Source organism: Euprymna scolopes, chromosome 26 (genome assembly GCF_053919585.1).
Source record: "Euprymna scolopes isolate OS-2025 chromosome 26, ASM5391958v1, whole genome shotgun sequence".
NCBI lineage: Eukaryota > Metazoa > Mollusca > Cephalopoda > Sepiida > Sepiolidae > Euprymna > Euprymna scolopes.
In genome coordinates this window covers 57,145,364-57,161,729 of record NC_136507.1, presented here as the reverse complement: position 1 = coordinate 57,161,729, position 16,366 = coordinate 57,145,364, and the positions used below count along the sequence as shown (strand labels likewise).

The 16,366-nt window shown below is 34.3% G+C and overlaps 1 protein-coding gene across 1 annotated transcript; it reads right to left on the bottom strand.

Moving 5' to 3' along the window:
- Nucleotides 1-4,087: 4,087 nt before the first annotated feature.
- Nucleotides 4,088-16,145, bottom strand: LOC145247872 (uncharacterized). The gene is made up of 2 exons (XM_080109488.1): nt 16,026-16,145; nt 4,088-5,945 (listed from the first exon to the last, which is right to left on the bottom strand). The coding sequence occupies exon 2, from the start codon at nt 5,875-5,877 to the stop codon at nt 4,906-4,908; it is 972 nt and encodes a 323-aa protein (XP_079965614.1). The 5' UTR covers nt 5,878-5,945; nt 16,026-16,145; the 3' UTR covers nt 4,088-4,905.
- Nucleotides 16,146-16,366: the final 221 nt, after the last annotated feature.

Below are 16,366 nucleotides of genomic sequence, written 5' to 3'. Positions count from 1 at the left end.
GACCAGGTCTGGTAGCCATTTCCACAGACTTCCGGCCATATTTGAATTCACGATACCAGCGTTTTACAAGGTCATATGATAGGGCATTATCACCATAAATTTCTTTCATTTCATCAAAATGATGTGGTGTGCATCCTTTCAAATAAAAACCAGATCACTCCTCGACATTCAACAGGCCCCATTTCACACCTGACTCGGGTCAAACACCTGTAAAACTGAAACGACAATTAGTTTAGAGCTGTAATTTGCCACATAACCCATAGAGATATAAATCTTTGTACCTGCAAAATTTCAGCTAGATCAGACAACTGGAAGTGTGTCAGGAGCATTACTTATTGCACACCCCCTCGTAGATGAGGTGACTAATGACAAGTGTGTCAAGGTAATCTTCCAATGACAAGGAGTTGATAGCATTCTTAGCTTACAGATAAAGTGAAGCTGCTGTTGTAAATTTAAAAAAAATGGAGGGGGGGGGAAGTTGATTCACTTTATGTAAAAATTTATTAGCTTAAGTTTGAACTTTTCCAGGACAACAGCAAAATTTGAAAGGTCATCATTTGTGTTTGTACAACTTTTAAGTAAGTATATCACCTCAATCATGGTTTCTGATGGAGCAAAGCTCAGATAACACTTAAACTATTGATCTGCTTGGATAGTATTCTTCCATGATCCAAGACTAAAGCATGCATGAATCACCACTAAAATCAATGACAAAACGAGCAACAACTGGTTTAGGCAGATACTAGATTACACAAGGATTATAAGGTCTAAAGTATAAGCTGATAAGAATTTAGATTTGTAAATTAAATATAGGAGTTGAGGCCAGCCTTCACAATTTGAAGATATGTACTTTTCAGAGCAAAAATGCCAAAGGTCAGTTTAACTCAAAATCTAGCTAGATCAGGCATCAGTATCTCAGTGGGCATAATAGATAATCGACCAGAAACTATTCTTGTGTAAAGGTACTAAAAAAAAAAAAAAAAAAAAAAAAAAAAAAAAAAAAAAAAGGGGGGGGGAGATAATTACATTCCAGAAGTTCCCAAGTCAAAATAGTATTCAACACAATTGCATTAAAAGTTAACATCTTTATGGTCTAATGTTTGCACTGAAAGAACTAGAAAGCAAGAGATTAGATACTATTAACAGATTTCATCTTCCAAATCTGCAGATTTACAATCATCCTTTAATGAGAAATAGGAAAATAGTTATCTTCCTGGCAACAGAAACCAGTAATCCAAGAGAATAATGCAATTTACAAATTTAATAACTGGAAAAATAAACTTTATTAAATTTCAATACTGTACAATCTTATAAACAAAAATAGAAGTTTTGTCATAAATCATCTGAAAGAGGAAAACAAATTGTGACTGAGGAAAAAAAAATGTTGCCTAGAAATGAGTAAATATTTAAATTCCATTGAGGAATCATTTTTATCAATTTGATGGCAAATGAATAGTTTTTGCTAACATGAATTTAATTTTTTTTTTTATATAAAAAAGTTTCTTTAATGTATTAAAAAATTCAGACCCAACCGAAACAAATACATTAAGTTTGTCTTAAAGTTACCTTAGTTATCTACATACATTTGCTTATATTAATTTTAAAATTTAGCATTTTTTTACTACACAAGTTTGGTTAGGATATAATTTTCCATTATGTATTATTGCGTAGAAATTCATTTAAGATTTAAGTGTATTCTCTAGAATAAAGAAAAAAACTGTTTTCATTAAAATTATTTTATCTTAATAGAAATGTGAAAATCTTTTCCAATTATTTCAATTTGCATTTCCGAGCAAAGTTTTTCTCTTAAAAAAAAAAGAAAAAAAAAAAAAATTAAAAACTGGACCTAAATTTTAAGTTAAATTCTACCAGAAATTATTTTAGGCATAAATGAAAGTAATCTAGATATCTAGATAAAAACATTTCAATAAAATTATTGAAAATGTTGACAAAGTGTTTTAATCAGTAAGTGTACTGAATATTTTTCATTCAAGTAAAACAAATGAGAGGAGTTTACTGTATTTTTGATTATATAATCAAAATGGTCTATTTCAGCCCAATTTAAGATGTAGGACCAGATGACTACTTTCAGCTTCAGAGTTTACACTGAAACCAAGAACTTACCATGAAATCTATTTTCTAACTAGAAAAAAAAAAAAAAAAAAAAAACTTTCTAGCCACTTCTACATAATATTTAACAAAAACCTCCATGTTGAATTTAAAAAATTGAATAACACCTAATATTTGCTAAGTAGGAAACTAAAAGTTATGCGATTGTTAGAATGTAATTTAAAGCCATTTTACTTTTAGTGACTACCTTAGAAATCATTTAAGCACACTTATTAGATTTGTTGTATTTGTTAACGGAATGGACAAAGTTTCATACTTTATTTCTAGTCATCCTTATTTAGTCTTATTTTGATTCTTTGGACTGTTCTTATCAAGTTTCAGTTGATGTAGCCTCTGACCTTCCAACTCGGGAGTCTACATGAAATCCTTTATTTAATCCATGTGAGCAACATTCTTATTCTGTCAGCCATTAATAGAAGTCCAGAGTAATTCACAATTGTATTAGTGTGTCGCCTGCACGGATGGACTAAAACTTCAATTCCCAGAAGAGAACTTTACAACTGAATTTTACAGAGACCTTTATCTTGCAGACAACTTTAGTATTAAAATTAAGTTTTACCCCTTTATCGCCAGAATTGTTTATGCAATGAATTTTAGTCTTGAAACCCACATTTAACGGAAGTTAGAGTGCAACTAACAAACAAACCCCTCATTTCACGTATTGAACCATGCATAGACCTGTACTTTGAAGACCAGTTGTCTGACAGACCATAAGAGTAAGAAATAGTTTTGAAAGGCAACTTGAAAGTACAATTCGGCAGTAGAAAGGTTAAACCTATTAATAGATGGACAATCTCACCATTTATGTCACATATACACACACACATATAAATATAAATATATAAATATATATAAATTTCCTACTATATGGGAACAAAATTATAAATGGATTATATATATATATATATATATATATATATATATATATATAAAATCCATTTATAATTTTGTTCCCATATAGTAGGAAATTCTATACTTAGTAGACTCAGTTATTATTGCCCAGCATATGTGCCGCTTCGAATCTTTACTCTTCTGTGTAATTTTTACTCTCCCATAAGATTAAGAGTTTCCTTTTTCCCCTCCATATGTGGTCAGCTATACAAGACTTCAATGTATTCACATATGGCTTTTTGGAGTTCTAACTTTATTGAACAGGTCTCATTTGTTGAGTTTCCACATTTACTTTAATGTTAAAACATTACTGGACCATGTGAAGTACCCATTTATACAGTTCAATGGTATCAAGTGAAGAAAATCTGGACCAAGCATCAAAAGAATATGAACCCCAAAACTCAGTTTGTACACTATGTGAAGGGCTTGTTAGAAAATATTCAAATATGTAATCCATGACATTAGGACAGTATTCAGGATGGACTAGACCCCTTAGAAGTATTTTGTGCAAAAAAAACGAGCGACTGAAATGTACGAGGTTCTGTGTAAATGTTGAAAACTACAAAAGGGAGACAGGTTATCAACTAAAAGTAATGTTAGAACATTGAAAATCCGTAATACATGCAGATAAGAGAAAAAAGGGTATGATTTACCCTTATGGGAGGAAGTAAAAAATTATAACCAGAAAAACTTGTGCTAGACAAGTCAAAGCAGCAATCAACTACTAAGCAAACCTAGTGTAGAGTTTAATATAGGAGCCATTAGATATCTAGTAATAAGTAGAAGGTAATATATTCATATACATTCACTCGATGAGTAGCAAGATTGTACTTATATTGTTTCTAGGAGTAAGGCTCTAAAGTTCATACTAGAATTGTCTGCAAAGACAAGTGGCATAGTGGATAGAGTTCTTTGTAAAATCCAATTGTAATCAGATTTTGAAACAAATCAAATCCGATGTCAAAGTTATATTTTAAGATTTTAAGCTTTGTAAGAAAATCCAAATGGCTCAGATTTAAAAAAGAATTCCGTTTCCATTATTTGATGGGAATTTATTAATGCAATATTCTCCATTTATAAAAGTAATGTGATAAATTCTATAGTGTATTCTCTTAAAACAAAATTTGACAGACTAATCTAATAAGATTATATTTTATAGAAATTTTATTCATAAAAATAAAAAAAATTCACTAGGTCACCAGTTTAATCTCATGAATTTAAGACTTAATTTTGTTCGATCTGGTGAACTGTATCCAATTCATTTAATTAGAGGATTAAAGACAATGTTGTTTCCTAAATGAACATGTTGCTAGAAACATTTTAAATTTTATTCATTTCAAATGGTTTAATTCAAAATAAGACTTAAAAATGCATGTATATTTATTTTCATAAAATTAAAAAAATTAACACTGGTTTGGCCGGAGAAATTTTAATCAGTAATGAAAACCTTTGATAAAATTCATTCTAAAATTTAGATAAAATTTACTTTATTCTTTTAAGAATATAAGGAAGAAAATGCCCATAAAATACATTTTTTTTTAATTTTATTTTTAAGATTAAGAATTTTAGATAATGACTAACGCCAGAATTTTTTAATGAGAGAAAAAAAAAAAAATGCTCTAAATGGTAACAATAAAATCGAGAAAATACAAAACGCTGTTTTTGTAACAATATACATATCTTTAAGGAACCTACAAAATATAAGAGAAAAAAAAATTAAAGTTTATTTCTTGGATTGGAACTTTTAAAGAAATATGCTAATATTTATCTGTATGAATTTGGAATTAAAACGTAATAAATATTTAAAGAAAATATACAGCTTGCAAACAGGTCATTAAAATGTTTGATTAAATAAGGATGGAATGAGAGCCTCTTCAGTGAAAGCTAGCAGGGGGAGATAAGCGAGGTCTCCTGAAACAGAGGGTCATGGGGAACACGAATTTGACAGAGGATTTCTTCCAGTTTTGAGAGCAAAAAGTTACGACACCATAACATGTGAACCAATTCAGAATTATCACTCCCTCTTATGCATGCAATCAACTCCAATGAGTAATTCGGATATAAACCTTTAATAAGGGGTGCCAGTTGCTTTAGAAGGATTCGATTTTGAACTTTCAGTGTCAAAGGAACACTTCGAAGCTCACTAAAAATACGCCCCCCTTGGCCTTCAGTCAAAATAGTCTGCTTCTGTTCCGACTGAGATTTGGAGCTTTCTCCCTGAATCGTAGAGAAGAGGTCGTCACCGAGCAAGTGACGTTCTGCAGGCATCTCTATTGCCTGGTCGATCGATTCTAGACTGTCTTTAGCACATAATGGTTGTTTTAACTGGCCTACCATAAGCGCCGTATGAGTTTCGATGACACGTACATTGAGACAATCAAAACAATGGAGTAAATGTAAGATGGTGGAGTTCTCAAGGTGGGACAGCTTAGCTGTGACCATTTCTGCATCTTCAGGACAGAGATCATGGACAGCAGCCAACAACTGAGCCTTCAGGAGCTTATTTAATGGTTGACGCTCAACAAGGATAGAGTGGGGAATGTCACCTGCAAGACACAAATGATTTTCGCAAAGCTTAATGACTGTTAGGACTTCATCCAATCTCATTTTGAAGAACTGATTACAAGTGAGCATGTGGAAGAGTTCAGACTGATGACACATGTGGAACATGACGCTGGCCACTCGTTGAGAGAGTTCAGGGTACAAAGCATAGATACAAGGAAATAGCATTTGACTCAACTTCAGCTTTTGTTTGGTTGGAGAGGAACCAACAAGGGAGTTGATAAATTGTTTGTTTTTGCCGATTGCTATTTCAGAAGAAATTCGCCATTTTGGTTGGATTTGCGCTTCAGCCATTTTGAAGGGTGACGTCTTAAAGGATTGTGCACAAATTCGACTGTCAATCGGCTCTAAGGTTGCAGAGTCTGAAATAGAGAAAAAAAAATGCAGTTATAAAAACTAGTATCATTACTAGGACAACATATTCTTTTCATTGTTTTGACTCAAATGTGTATCTTGATATTTTATATGCTTTTATATAGAGTGATGTGGTTCTTGGTTGATTAACTGTCTCATATATATACTCGAATCAAAACAATGAATGTTCTATTGTAATAGCCCTAACCATTTTGTCAATTTTTAAATTGAAATGCAGTAACCTTAATTTTTTGTGCCAAGGACTTAAACCTTAGCTACAAAGAGGCATTATATATATATATATATATATATATATATATATATATATATATATATATAGTAGCATTGCAGGCATTTAATTCGACCTAGCCAATTTTTATGTAAAGAAAAAATAGGTTAAATTTTTTACAACAGCAACAATACAAAGGTAAACGTATTATATACGATACATATTCCATCATGCAAAGTAATGAGTAAATAGTGCCTTCTCTAATGCCTGAACAAGGCCACTTTAAGTGGCAAGAGGAAAAAAGAAAAAAAAAATTAAGTCAGGCAACCATCCAAAGTGAATATAACAATAAATCTTCCACTAGGCAAATTAATGTTTTTATTTGGTTAAATCAAATTTATGAAACAAATAGTGATGTAAATTTATCACTATATTAATATAGCAAGTGCAACTTTAACAAAGCACGTTTTTCAGTCAAGTACTAAATGCAAGGGAGAAATCTTTGCAACTTAATGACATGGCTCTTAAATCGTTCTAACATTTTCCATCTTTATCTTAAGACTAGCAGGGATGGGGAGTACTTGGCTTTGCTCGGTCATAAAATTTTATCTTAATTTCTCCAGATTTCATAGTCGCGATTCCAAAAGTAAAGTTATTTGGGAGCCATCAGCTAGAATTGAAAACCTAAAGCAAAACTAGCATTCAAAGCTGGTGACGTTACCACAGTACCAACATGACATGCATTTGAACTGAGTATGTACAAAATGTATAACTTTTCAATTTTGACTCCTAAAAACTATTTTAATCGGCTAAAGACTCATAAGAGAATGGTCCATAACAAAATCCAATCATTTGAGGCCCATAGCACCACTGTCGGGTTAGTTTCAGAAGAGAAACTTTAAAAATATAGAGGCAGCCTTTTTATATATTAGATTTGACCATTTAGCAAGTTTCTCAGCTAGGACAGATGAAGAACAATCTGGTGCTGTGGAGTACCCCGCCTGCACAAGGGAAGGTTTACTTTCACCATGACTAATGTTTGTGCAAACTTTATAATTCCAAGACATGGTTGAGAAAAGTGCGAACAAACGCTTGTGGGGCAATTTTACACCTATAAGGGCCCCCTGAAGGTGGGGCGGGGGGCAACCAGAGTTATCCCAGAAAATATGTTCTGGCCAAAATTTATTTTCACCAGGACTAACGTTTGTGCAAAATTTAAAATCCAAGATGTGATTGAGAAAAACCTGAAAAGGAACAAACAAGAGTGAATTACTAGGTCCAATCCCTCATTTGTCTTCCGACAAAGGAGGGATTGAAATATCAAGTTCAACTATTATTTCTTTTCCTGCACAATTTTAAAATCAGCAATGAATTTAGTGCGACAGTATTTTCAGCTTATGTATATTACACAATCTGCATACGTTGTTTTATACTTTTATGGAATAAAAGTTGATTTCTGCCAATCACGAATTGAATGCAAATAAGAGTTGCCTTTTAATTTTTTTTATTTTTTATTTTTCTTCCTTTGAAGATTGTAATGCCGGGTATGGGGCAGCCAAATAGTCTGGACCTGAATGTGGCCAACCTAACAGCTCTGAAGGATAAAGTTTATTTTCAAGCGAACATATAAGCAGTCATTTAAAAAAAAAAAAAAAAAAAAAATTCACATGGATTGATCTTTGCATTTTAGCTTAAGTTAGGCAGCTGATTTCATTTGAAGGTTCAGGATAGCTACACATTTTATTAAACACCAAAAATCAGAATTCCACAATTAAGATTTTGACCAATTAAGACATTTAACACTTGCCGATACTTATCCATTTTAGAATAAAATTACATATAAAATGCAGTTTTCGTAAAATATACGAAGGGAAATATTTTTAGTGCGTACTCCCCCATATTTATTTTTTCGAAATTTGAACAAAATTTAAATTTATCGAAATTTGTATTATGAAACCTAAGAGTTCAAATAAGTAAAAAATATTTATTAAAAATTTAAATACCCATTGAACAAATTTACCTTGAAGTTGCAATTAAAAGATTGATATAAACTTTTAAATAGCGTTTTTTTTTTTTCGAATTATTATAATCAGTTGAATTGTCAAGAAAAAAAAACTTCGTAAACATTAATTTTTTTTTAAAGATTAAAACGATTAAAATTCCATTATTTCAAAATGTTCCGTTACAGATTTTTAATTGTTTAATTTTTTTAATATTTAGTTTATAGACATGACTCTTGTCAGCTATTTTATCGCCAGATTAAAACCAATTTGAAGATATTGCATAAAGATTAAGCATTTTGTAGCCCCTCCCCCCTCGTTTCTTTACCGAACAAAAAAAAAAAAAAAAAAAATGGAACCCCGTAGGTAACCAAATGAACATTCAGTAAAACCGTATTTCATTTAATATACAAATGTGTATAATTATTAATCGTTAAACTAAATCTTAAAACCCAACAAAATTATATAAGATTAATTAATTGCAGTTTGAAGATAAAGGTTAAAAAAAAAAAAAAAATCGTTAAGTCGCTTCTGCTTTTCTATAGTTAGTATAGTTAACAAATCTGACGTCACGGAAACATGCGGTCCATTTTTTACAATCGTTTGGCAGACCCTAAGGTTTTAAAAGTAAAATTTATGCCATCGAGTTTGTTTGTTTTTTTTGTACTACACAAGAGTGCGCTGGAAAATGAAGGTTTGAACTGAAGTTGCGTTTGAAACAATTTAAGCCACAAATTAAGTTCCAGTTTAGTTTTCAGTTTAAGATTACGCAAAAATGAGCAAATGGGAGTTAGATGGCCGAAAACGAGTACTGACGTAACAGGAAGCCATGTAGAATAAAGAGTGGTGGCATAATGGCAGGCTTTGTTAGGTCTGAATAATAACTACGTTTGAGAGGAAGGCGAATACTGTAGAAACTTCCAATAATTCTATGCAGAGGGAAGAAGAATGTTCATGATATAAATTGCTTCGTTTGCTTTCTAAGAGATGTTATACTAAACTAATGAATGACTTAGACCAGCGAGACAGGTATTACGATATTAACCGATCACGTACGTGGCGAAAAATCGTTCGCTAGCTTGTAAGCGTAACTATTTGATTAAAATAGCTGAAACTCGTGGCGCATTAAGAGAAATTTTATGCTTTCGAACTAGCAAAGCAAGTAGTGAAATATTATGGTCCATTTTTGTCCAACAATTACGTGAAATTTCGACTGCGGCCTCTACCGTATCAAACAATCACCTTTATTCTACGACGAAAAGAGTAGAAAAAAAAAAAAAAACCCCGACCTACTTTAGATATTTTTTATTCATTTCTATAACAAGCTACAAATTCAAGTTTCCATTTTTAATAGCTGAAGATTTTACAAGGTGCAGCCAGCCGAGAATACAATTTAATAAGCTTTGTGGAATACGCGTTATTAATCTTTCTGAATGCAAAGAAACAATGTTTAAAAGCCATGGACGAGGAGGGGGGGGGGTGACGAAGTTTAGTACCAAGCTCTTTCACGTGAAAAAATAAGATAAAATACGTCTTATCAGTTCGACCGAGCCTCGTGAAAGAATGAACGCGCGTTAGTCTCGGGTGTTTGCGGGGAAGATTAAAGCCATTTCCTAGTCTAAACTAAACCAGCATCAACAATAGTTCATTCATCCTAAAGTAAATATTGCCACAAAAATAAAAGCGTAACTAGGAGACATTAGGTTTACATTTAATCTACAGTTGGAGAAACAGGGACTGGGGGGGGGGTCAAAAGTCTGTCCAATGAAATAAGGTATTAAACTAGAAAGTTTCACGGCAGCTGCGGGATCTACAGTGGATGGAATTTGTTAATCGACAGTTTTTGCAGTATTTCTTGGAATTTGTGAAGCACTTTTTTCTTTTTTTTTTTACACAGGCATCACCACATCAAGGCCAAGAGGCCACTCAAGGATAAGGGTTAAAGAGTGTACAGTAGAAATTGGACAATATAATAATCATTAGTAATGAAAATTCGGTAAATTTGATAACTTATATGGAACGGCTCATCAAGAACTTATTTACCTTAGGCTTGAACAACCATATTGTAGTCAGCCGGAAAGCAGGAAAACAGAAGATAATTCCACAGGCGTGCAGTTCTAAGAAGCTTTGCTCATGGAATCTACGTTTAGGTTTAGGCTCAGATACAGAGTGGGGGAATTATTGATAGTGTTTACAGCTAGACGAGTGTTTCTTGTGAAAGTTTAGCGAGGGGGGGACCATAGACTGAAGCTCAGTCGAACACTTTCCATGAAAATAACGATAAATCAGACAAACTCACATTTCTTCTGTGAGATAGAGGTTGCAGGGAAGAGAAAAGGACATCTACGAGGCTACGAAGTCTATTTTGAACTATCAAGGCAGGACAAGTCCTTTCTAGCAGCTCCTGCCCAGATGTGGCAACAGTATTCCATCCTTGAACGTACCTGGCTCTTATAGAGAATTGTATCAGCAGTGAGATATCTACCGTATTGATAGAAAGATCCCATTTTTCCAGCGGTCTTGGCAACAGATTTGATGTACGTGTTCCATTTAAGATCAGGAGTAATGGTCAAGCCCAGAAGCTTGTCAAAACTTGAGGCCTCCTGAAGACGAGAGCCATTCATTTCAGTTGATGCCAGATGTGGATCAGAATGTTGATGTAAAGAGAGAAGCTTGGTTTTAGATGCATTAAAAGTAACCAGCCACTCCTTTCCCCATTGTACTACGTGCTCAAGATCAGAGGAGAGAGAATCGGAGAGAACTTTGTCGTTTACTGTCTTAGATGTGCTACCATATATGGTGGTGTTGTCAGCATATGTCTACCAATGATGTAAGGATGTAATTTGGAAGATCATTAATGTAGATCAGGAAAAGAGTTGGGCCCAGGATGGACCCCTGAGGGACATCAGCATTAATACTGTGAGCTTCTGATTTTTGCCCCTCAACTATTATGAATCTCTCAGAAATGATTTAATAATTAAGACATTTCCAGCTATACCATAGCTGGAGATCTTGAAGCAAACCTTTTATCCCATACCCTATCAAAGGCTTTTAATGTCAAGAGCAATTGTCCTAGAAAGGTGGCCTCTGTCGAGAGATTTGCTAATTCTATGAGATAACTGTAAGCACATCTGCTGTAGATCTAGCAGAACAGAAACCATATTGAGTGTCACTAAGGTTATTTTTGTTGAGATGGTTGATTACTCCTATATTTAACATTCCAGCAACTTATTCATGACGCAGAGACTTATTGGCCTGTACTGAGAGGGGGATGAGCGATCTCCTGAATTCTTAAATACAGGGCATACTGATGAAATTTTCCAGGGAGATGGGAAACTATTAAGACAACGTTTAAACAGTTTTGTAAGTATGGGCGCTAGTTCAGGTTGAAGTTTTGAGTATTATAATTGGAATACCGTCAGGGCCAGTTGCTTTACTGGAATCAAGGTTTTTGATTAGCTTGGCAACATCACGTACAGATACGTACATCAGTGTTTTCTGATACAGGAGGAAATATTGGGGGTTAGCGGCCTTGGTCACAAAAGGTTGCAACAGGGGCTGAAGGTCGCCAGTGCAGGACCTATTAGGATGGAAATATCTACACCAGCCCGGGTGCAGTCACAATACTACCATTTTCTATTATTTATAGTCTAATAGATTTAAGAAAACTGTCGGAATTAGCATACCGACGAGTAGGGGGAAGGGAAGAAAAGACGGTTTAAGTCTTGCAACGAAATGTCGACGTTGCTTACAAGCAGTCTTTCCTTGTAAAAGTAATAAATGGGTAACGATGGTCGAAGTGTAATTTGTCTAAAAGACTACAACAGTAGAGCGGCCACCCCTTTTTATCTACTTCAACTCAGTCAACAAGATTCACGTGTAACTGAAATGTCTATTTAACTTGTAAGGAATAGGCACTCAGTTCTTTGATTAACGGACCACTGGCCGTGTTGGTCACAGCTACCAGCACTCCTTTCTTCCCCACCGACCTACCCTCGGCAAGTCAACCAATTCAAAAGTCTCACAAAACTAAACAGTTCTATAAAATAAATAAAAAAATTAGCTTGTGGCCAAACCTTGGCCTTGGTGTGAGTAATGTTATTGGACTACGTTAGCATCTTGAAGTATGGCAAAGAACCACACCAATAATTGGATATGAAGATTTTTTAGCGAAGTATAAAACGTCATGCATGCATTAAATGGAAGTAAATGAAACCTTGGAAAAAATATCGAAGGTCACCATTTAGCAGTGCTAGCTAAAAACATGAACGGAGTCGCGTAAATGAAAAACTGCGATAAAGTAAACGAAATTTTAACATTCTTATAAATTTTAAATAAAGGCTTTTTAATTGGTAAATGTTCATTCATGCAAATTCGGGTTTGGTAAAAGTTGTTCATCGTATGAATGCGTGTAGGCAAGTAATATTCTTTTGGTTTAGCTTGTTAGTATGTAGCGAATAGCAATTTCTTAGCTTGTAGGTTTTGTGGCGGCAGTTTCCATGAATGGCGGCACCCGAACAGCAACAACATTGGAGCACTCAGTTTGTCATGGTGAGGAGTGTGTATATTTGTAGTCGGGGCACCAATTTGTAGGTTTTGTGAATGCTTTCAAGAGATTAGATAGGCCTACAAAACTTAATACACTTGGTTTTTATCTGTTCAAGTACTCCCTTATACTAGAAGGATGATCAGATTTTTTCTTCAAGTTCACCAGGATCATGAAAGGACCTTAACACGCTTCGGCACTTATGCAGAACACGGACCGCGCTGGAACAACGGTGTTATGCAGAAATAACTTACTGTTCTGCATCTTCATCGTTAATAAACTAACGCATCGCAAAAATTGAATCCCACTTAAAAATATAACAGGCCAACTTACCAGAGTAGGATAGCCCGGGGGGGGGGGGACGATGCTCTAATTTCCAAAACGAACAATTGCTTTCTAGCTATGCTAACAGATGGCAGTTCTTTTTTCTTTTATGGCGGCTTCAAATAAGTGTTGACCAATCAGAAAAGGTTATTTTATTTTTATTATTCAAAGTTTATCATTTTAGATAAATTTTTATTTTTAGTTTATATTTAATGAAAACATCAGAAATACGACACCACATGCTCACCTGACTAGTCAGTAGCAATGCGCAAAATGAAAGGTGGTATACGAATCCTTGAATGCTCCTTTCGCCTCTCCCAACAAAAGGCACGAAGGGAATGTCGAAGGTACGTTTTGGAGTCTTTCGGTACTGTCCGCTGGTGAAGATATCTTGCCAGTTTCTAACTGCGCGTCGGCTTTAACATGCTACTTTGGAGTTTCAAAACTATTTTCATGGGAAAGTTTAGTTAAACGCTTTTGCAAATTTACTTTTGGAAGTGACGAAAAAGAAGCTATTCAAGCCATTTGCTTCAGCCTTTGTAGGAATCCAACTTTCAAAAAAAAAAAAAAAATATGGGAAGTTAATGGCTTATTAAACTATCACAAGTTCAGAGAAAAAAAATCCCTTTACGAGAAAGAAAAGGTTTGTCTTTCAATAAGAGTTTCGTTTAACTTATCCAAAGACATTGAGATGTAAAGATTGGGAAACCTGTTCACATTACAAATTTCTGCTTATCAGTGTGTAGCAGAAAAACTGGTATTATACAAACACCGTGACAGCGAATTAGTAAAATCTTTTACGTAGTATTCTGTTACGTTTCGGTGTGCTGAACACGAATCTGAAAACTGGGTTAGGGTTAGGGTACATTTTTTTCTACTAATTCGGTGTCACGGTATTTGTATAAATTTACCGAAAAACTATTTACTATAAGCGGATCAATGCCCGGTGCCAAAGTGATTCGCCGCACCGATCAATCGGTTGGCAGGGCGCATTGATTTGAGCTGTCCCCTTAATTATTTTTAGCCTTTTTGGGATCTCAGCTGCGATAGCCAGAGGGACGCCAGCAAGCAACCTATACAGACCTCTCACTGCTATGACAGCAGTTTGATGGCAGACGACACCTTAAAAACAGACACTTTCCTCTCCAGTCAGATACAATCTCGCCTTTTCTAAATAAACCCATTGTTTTGTTAAAAGAATGGTCGTTTAGCCTTGTGTTTAAGTCATTGTTAGAGAAATTCACATTTCCCTCCTATAAGTGCAATTGGAGAAATGAAATTCCAAAGGCAAGTGAGCGAAGGAAAAACTTAGAACTTTCGGGTAAATATGGAACTAGTGCAAAGTGGGATTTGTTGCTAATTGGGATTAGCTAGAGGAAGGAACAATATGCAGAGAGCTCGGAAGCCATTCGGCCTAACTGACCACACAGAAAAGCTTGTGGATTTGCCTAAAACGGAGCTTATTTTACCACTATTTTTTAAATAGTAAATTACTTGATTAAATTGTTAAGTGCAGAATAGTTACAACACACTCCCTATGCTAAGAATGGGATGATATTTCAGCACGGTGCGATAAGTGCATAAGTATCAGTTTTTAGTATTAAAGTTATCACACGAAGTACGAAGACTATCCTATTTATGTCTTTGAAAATGGGAAAGTTTAATGGTTTCGGTCCTGTATCTCAAGTGTTTAAATTAGGCTATATATAAAATAAAGTTACACCGGACTCGAGTCAAATGGAAGTAGGCATTGTCGGGAATCACTCAAGATTCTACTGTTCTGTATCTTGCATATTAACATTATATTTATTTACTTTGGCCAATTAGGTTTTTGAAGATGGGAGGAGAGGGGGGTAACGACTGAAATTTCACTTGCGTAATAAGTGAAAATTATTGAACGATTCGGCTTGAAACGAACTGAACCCTTTAACTCAAAATTGGCATATTTTTAGCTTATTGAACGGTTAGATTTAAAATTCCAGTTATAATCCAAACAGCTGAAAATGGATTACAGTCAAATTTTGAGAGATTTTTTCCAAGTGTCAAGAAAATCACCAAAAGCAAAATAAGTTACTTTTAACCACACAGTTGTATTAATTTTTAAAGGGGTTTTATAAAAAGCACGTTTAACTAGAAGTTAAAAATATTTTTGTACGCAAGTGCAGAATACTCATATCTTCAATATAAAGTGCAGGATCTACATACCTGAACATTTAACGTATTGAAAATTGAAAGTTTTTGTTAAATCAAAATTTTGACGACACTGGAATAACGTCTGCCCGTCACTTAACGGTTTCTTCCTATCTGAAAGGAACAATCTTATCCTAATAATCACAAGCAACCTAAAGAATCTCCTTCATAGACAGGAATCCTTCCTAGCCGATAAACGACTAGTTCGAAATAAAGTTTCACAGTATAATCGGTAGATAAATGAATATTTCGACAACTATTCTGCAAGTGAACACAGGATGCGTGTATGCAGATGCAGGCGAAATGACATCAGCTGGAAGAAAAGAGACTTTAAAAAGGATATCACGTTATAGACGTGAATAACGTTAGAGATTACGTGAGAATCGTTGATGACAAAGAAATGTGGTTTACAAACAAAGAGTTGAAGTTCTTTTCTATTTGTGAACTAACCTACAGCGTTCCTGGACTACGTTACATTAAGTTTAGTGGAAATACTATTTTAGGTACTCATTCAGAGAGTGATCCGTTCTGAAATATTTAAAAAACCATTCTTAAGGGTGTTTTGTTCCTATTCTGTACTTTAACCTTACAATTGAAGACTTTATTCGTGGAAATACGATTTTAAAAAATAGCGCGGATCACTCCGCATTAGCACCCCATTTTATGCAATATAAAACTAATCAGGTTTTTGTCTGTAGATTTTACGGTTCTTCCATATCGAAAAAACTTCCAAAAAATTAAAAGAAATCAGCAAAAAAGTACATAAGGAATCGTATTTCAGCACTTCCAAGAAACTCACCTTATATTTTGAATTCGTGTCGTAAAAAATTATGTTCTAAAAATAAATCCTAACCCGACGACAATTTCCGTGTAAGTCCGCACGTGGTTACGATGTATTAGCTTCCAGAATCTATGTGGCACTAGTTTTATAAAGGCAGAGGCGAGTTCAAAGTCGGGGGAAATCAGATTATACCCTAAGAATGGTGCAGTGGGGGAGGTTAACACCACAAGAAAATCACGCGATACTTTGCAAAGTATGATCTTCTTTTTCAATCCATTTATTTAGTTTAGTAAGTAGAAAGTCTGAACATCTATATTAGTATTGACAACAAAACACTGATAGAAATCCATCCAATAAAT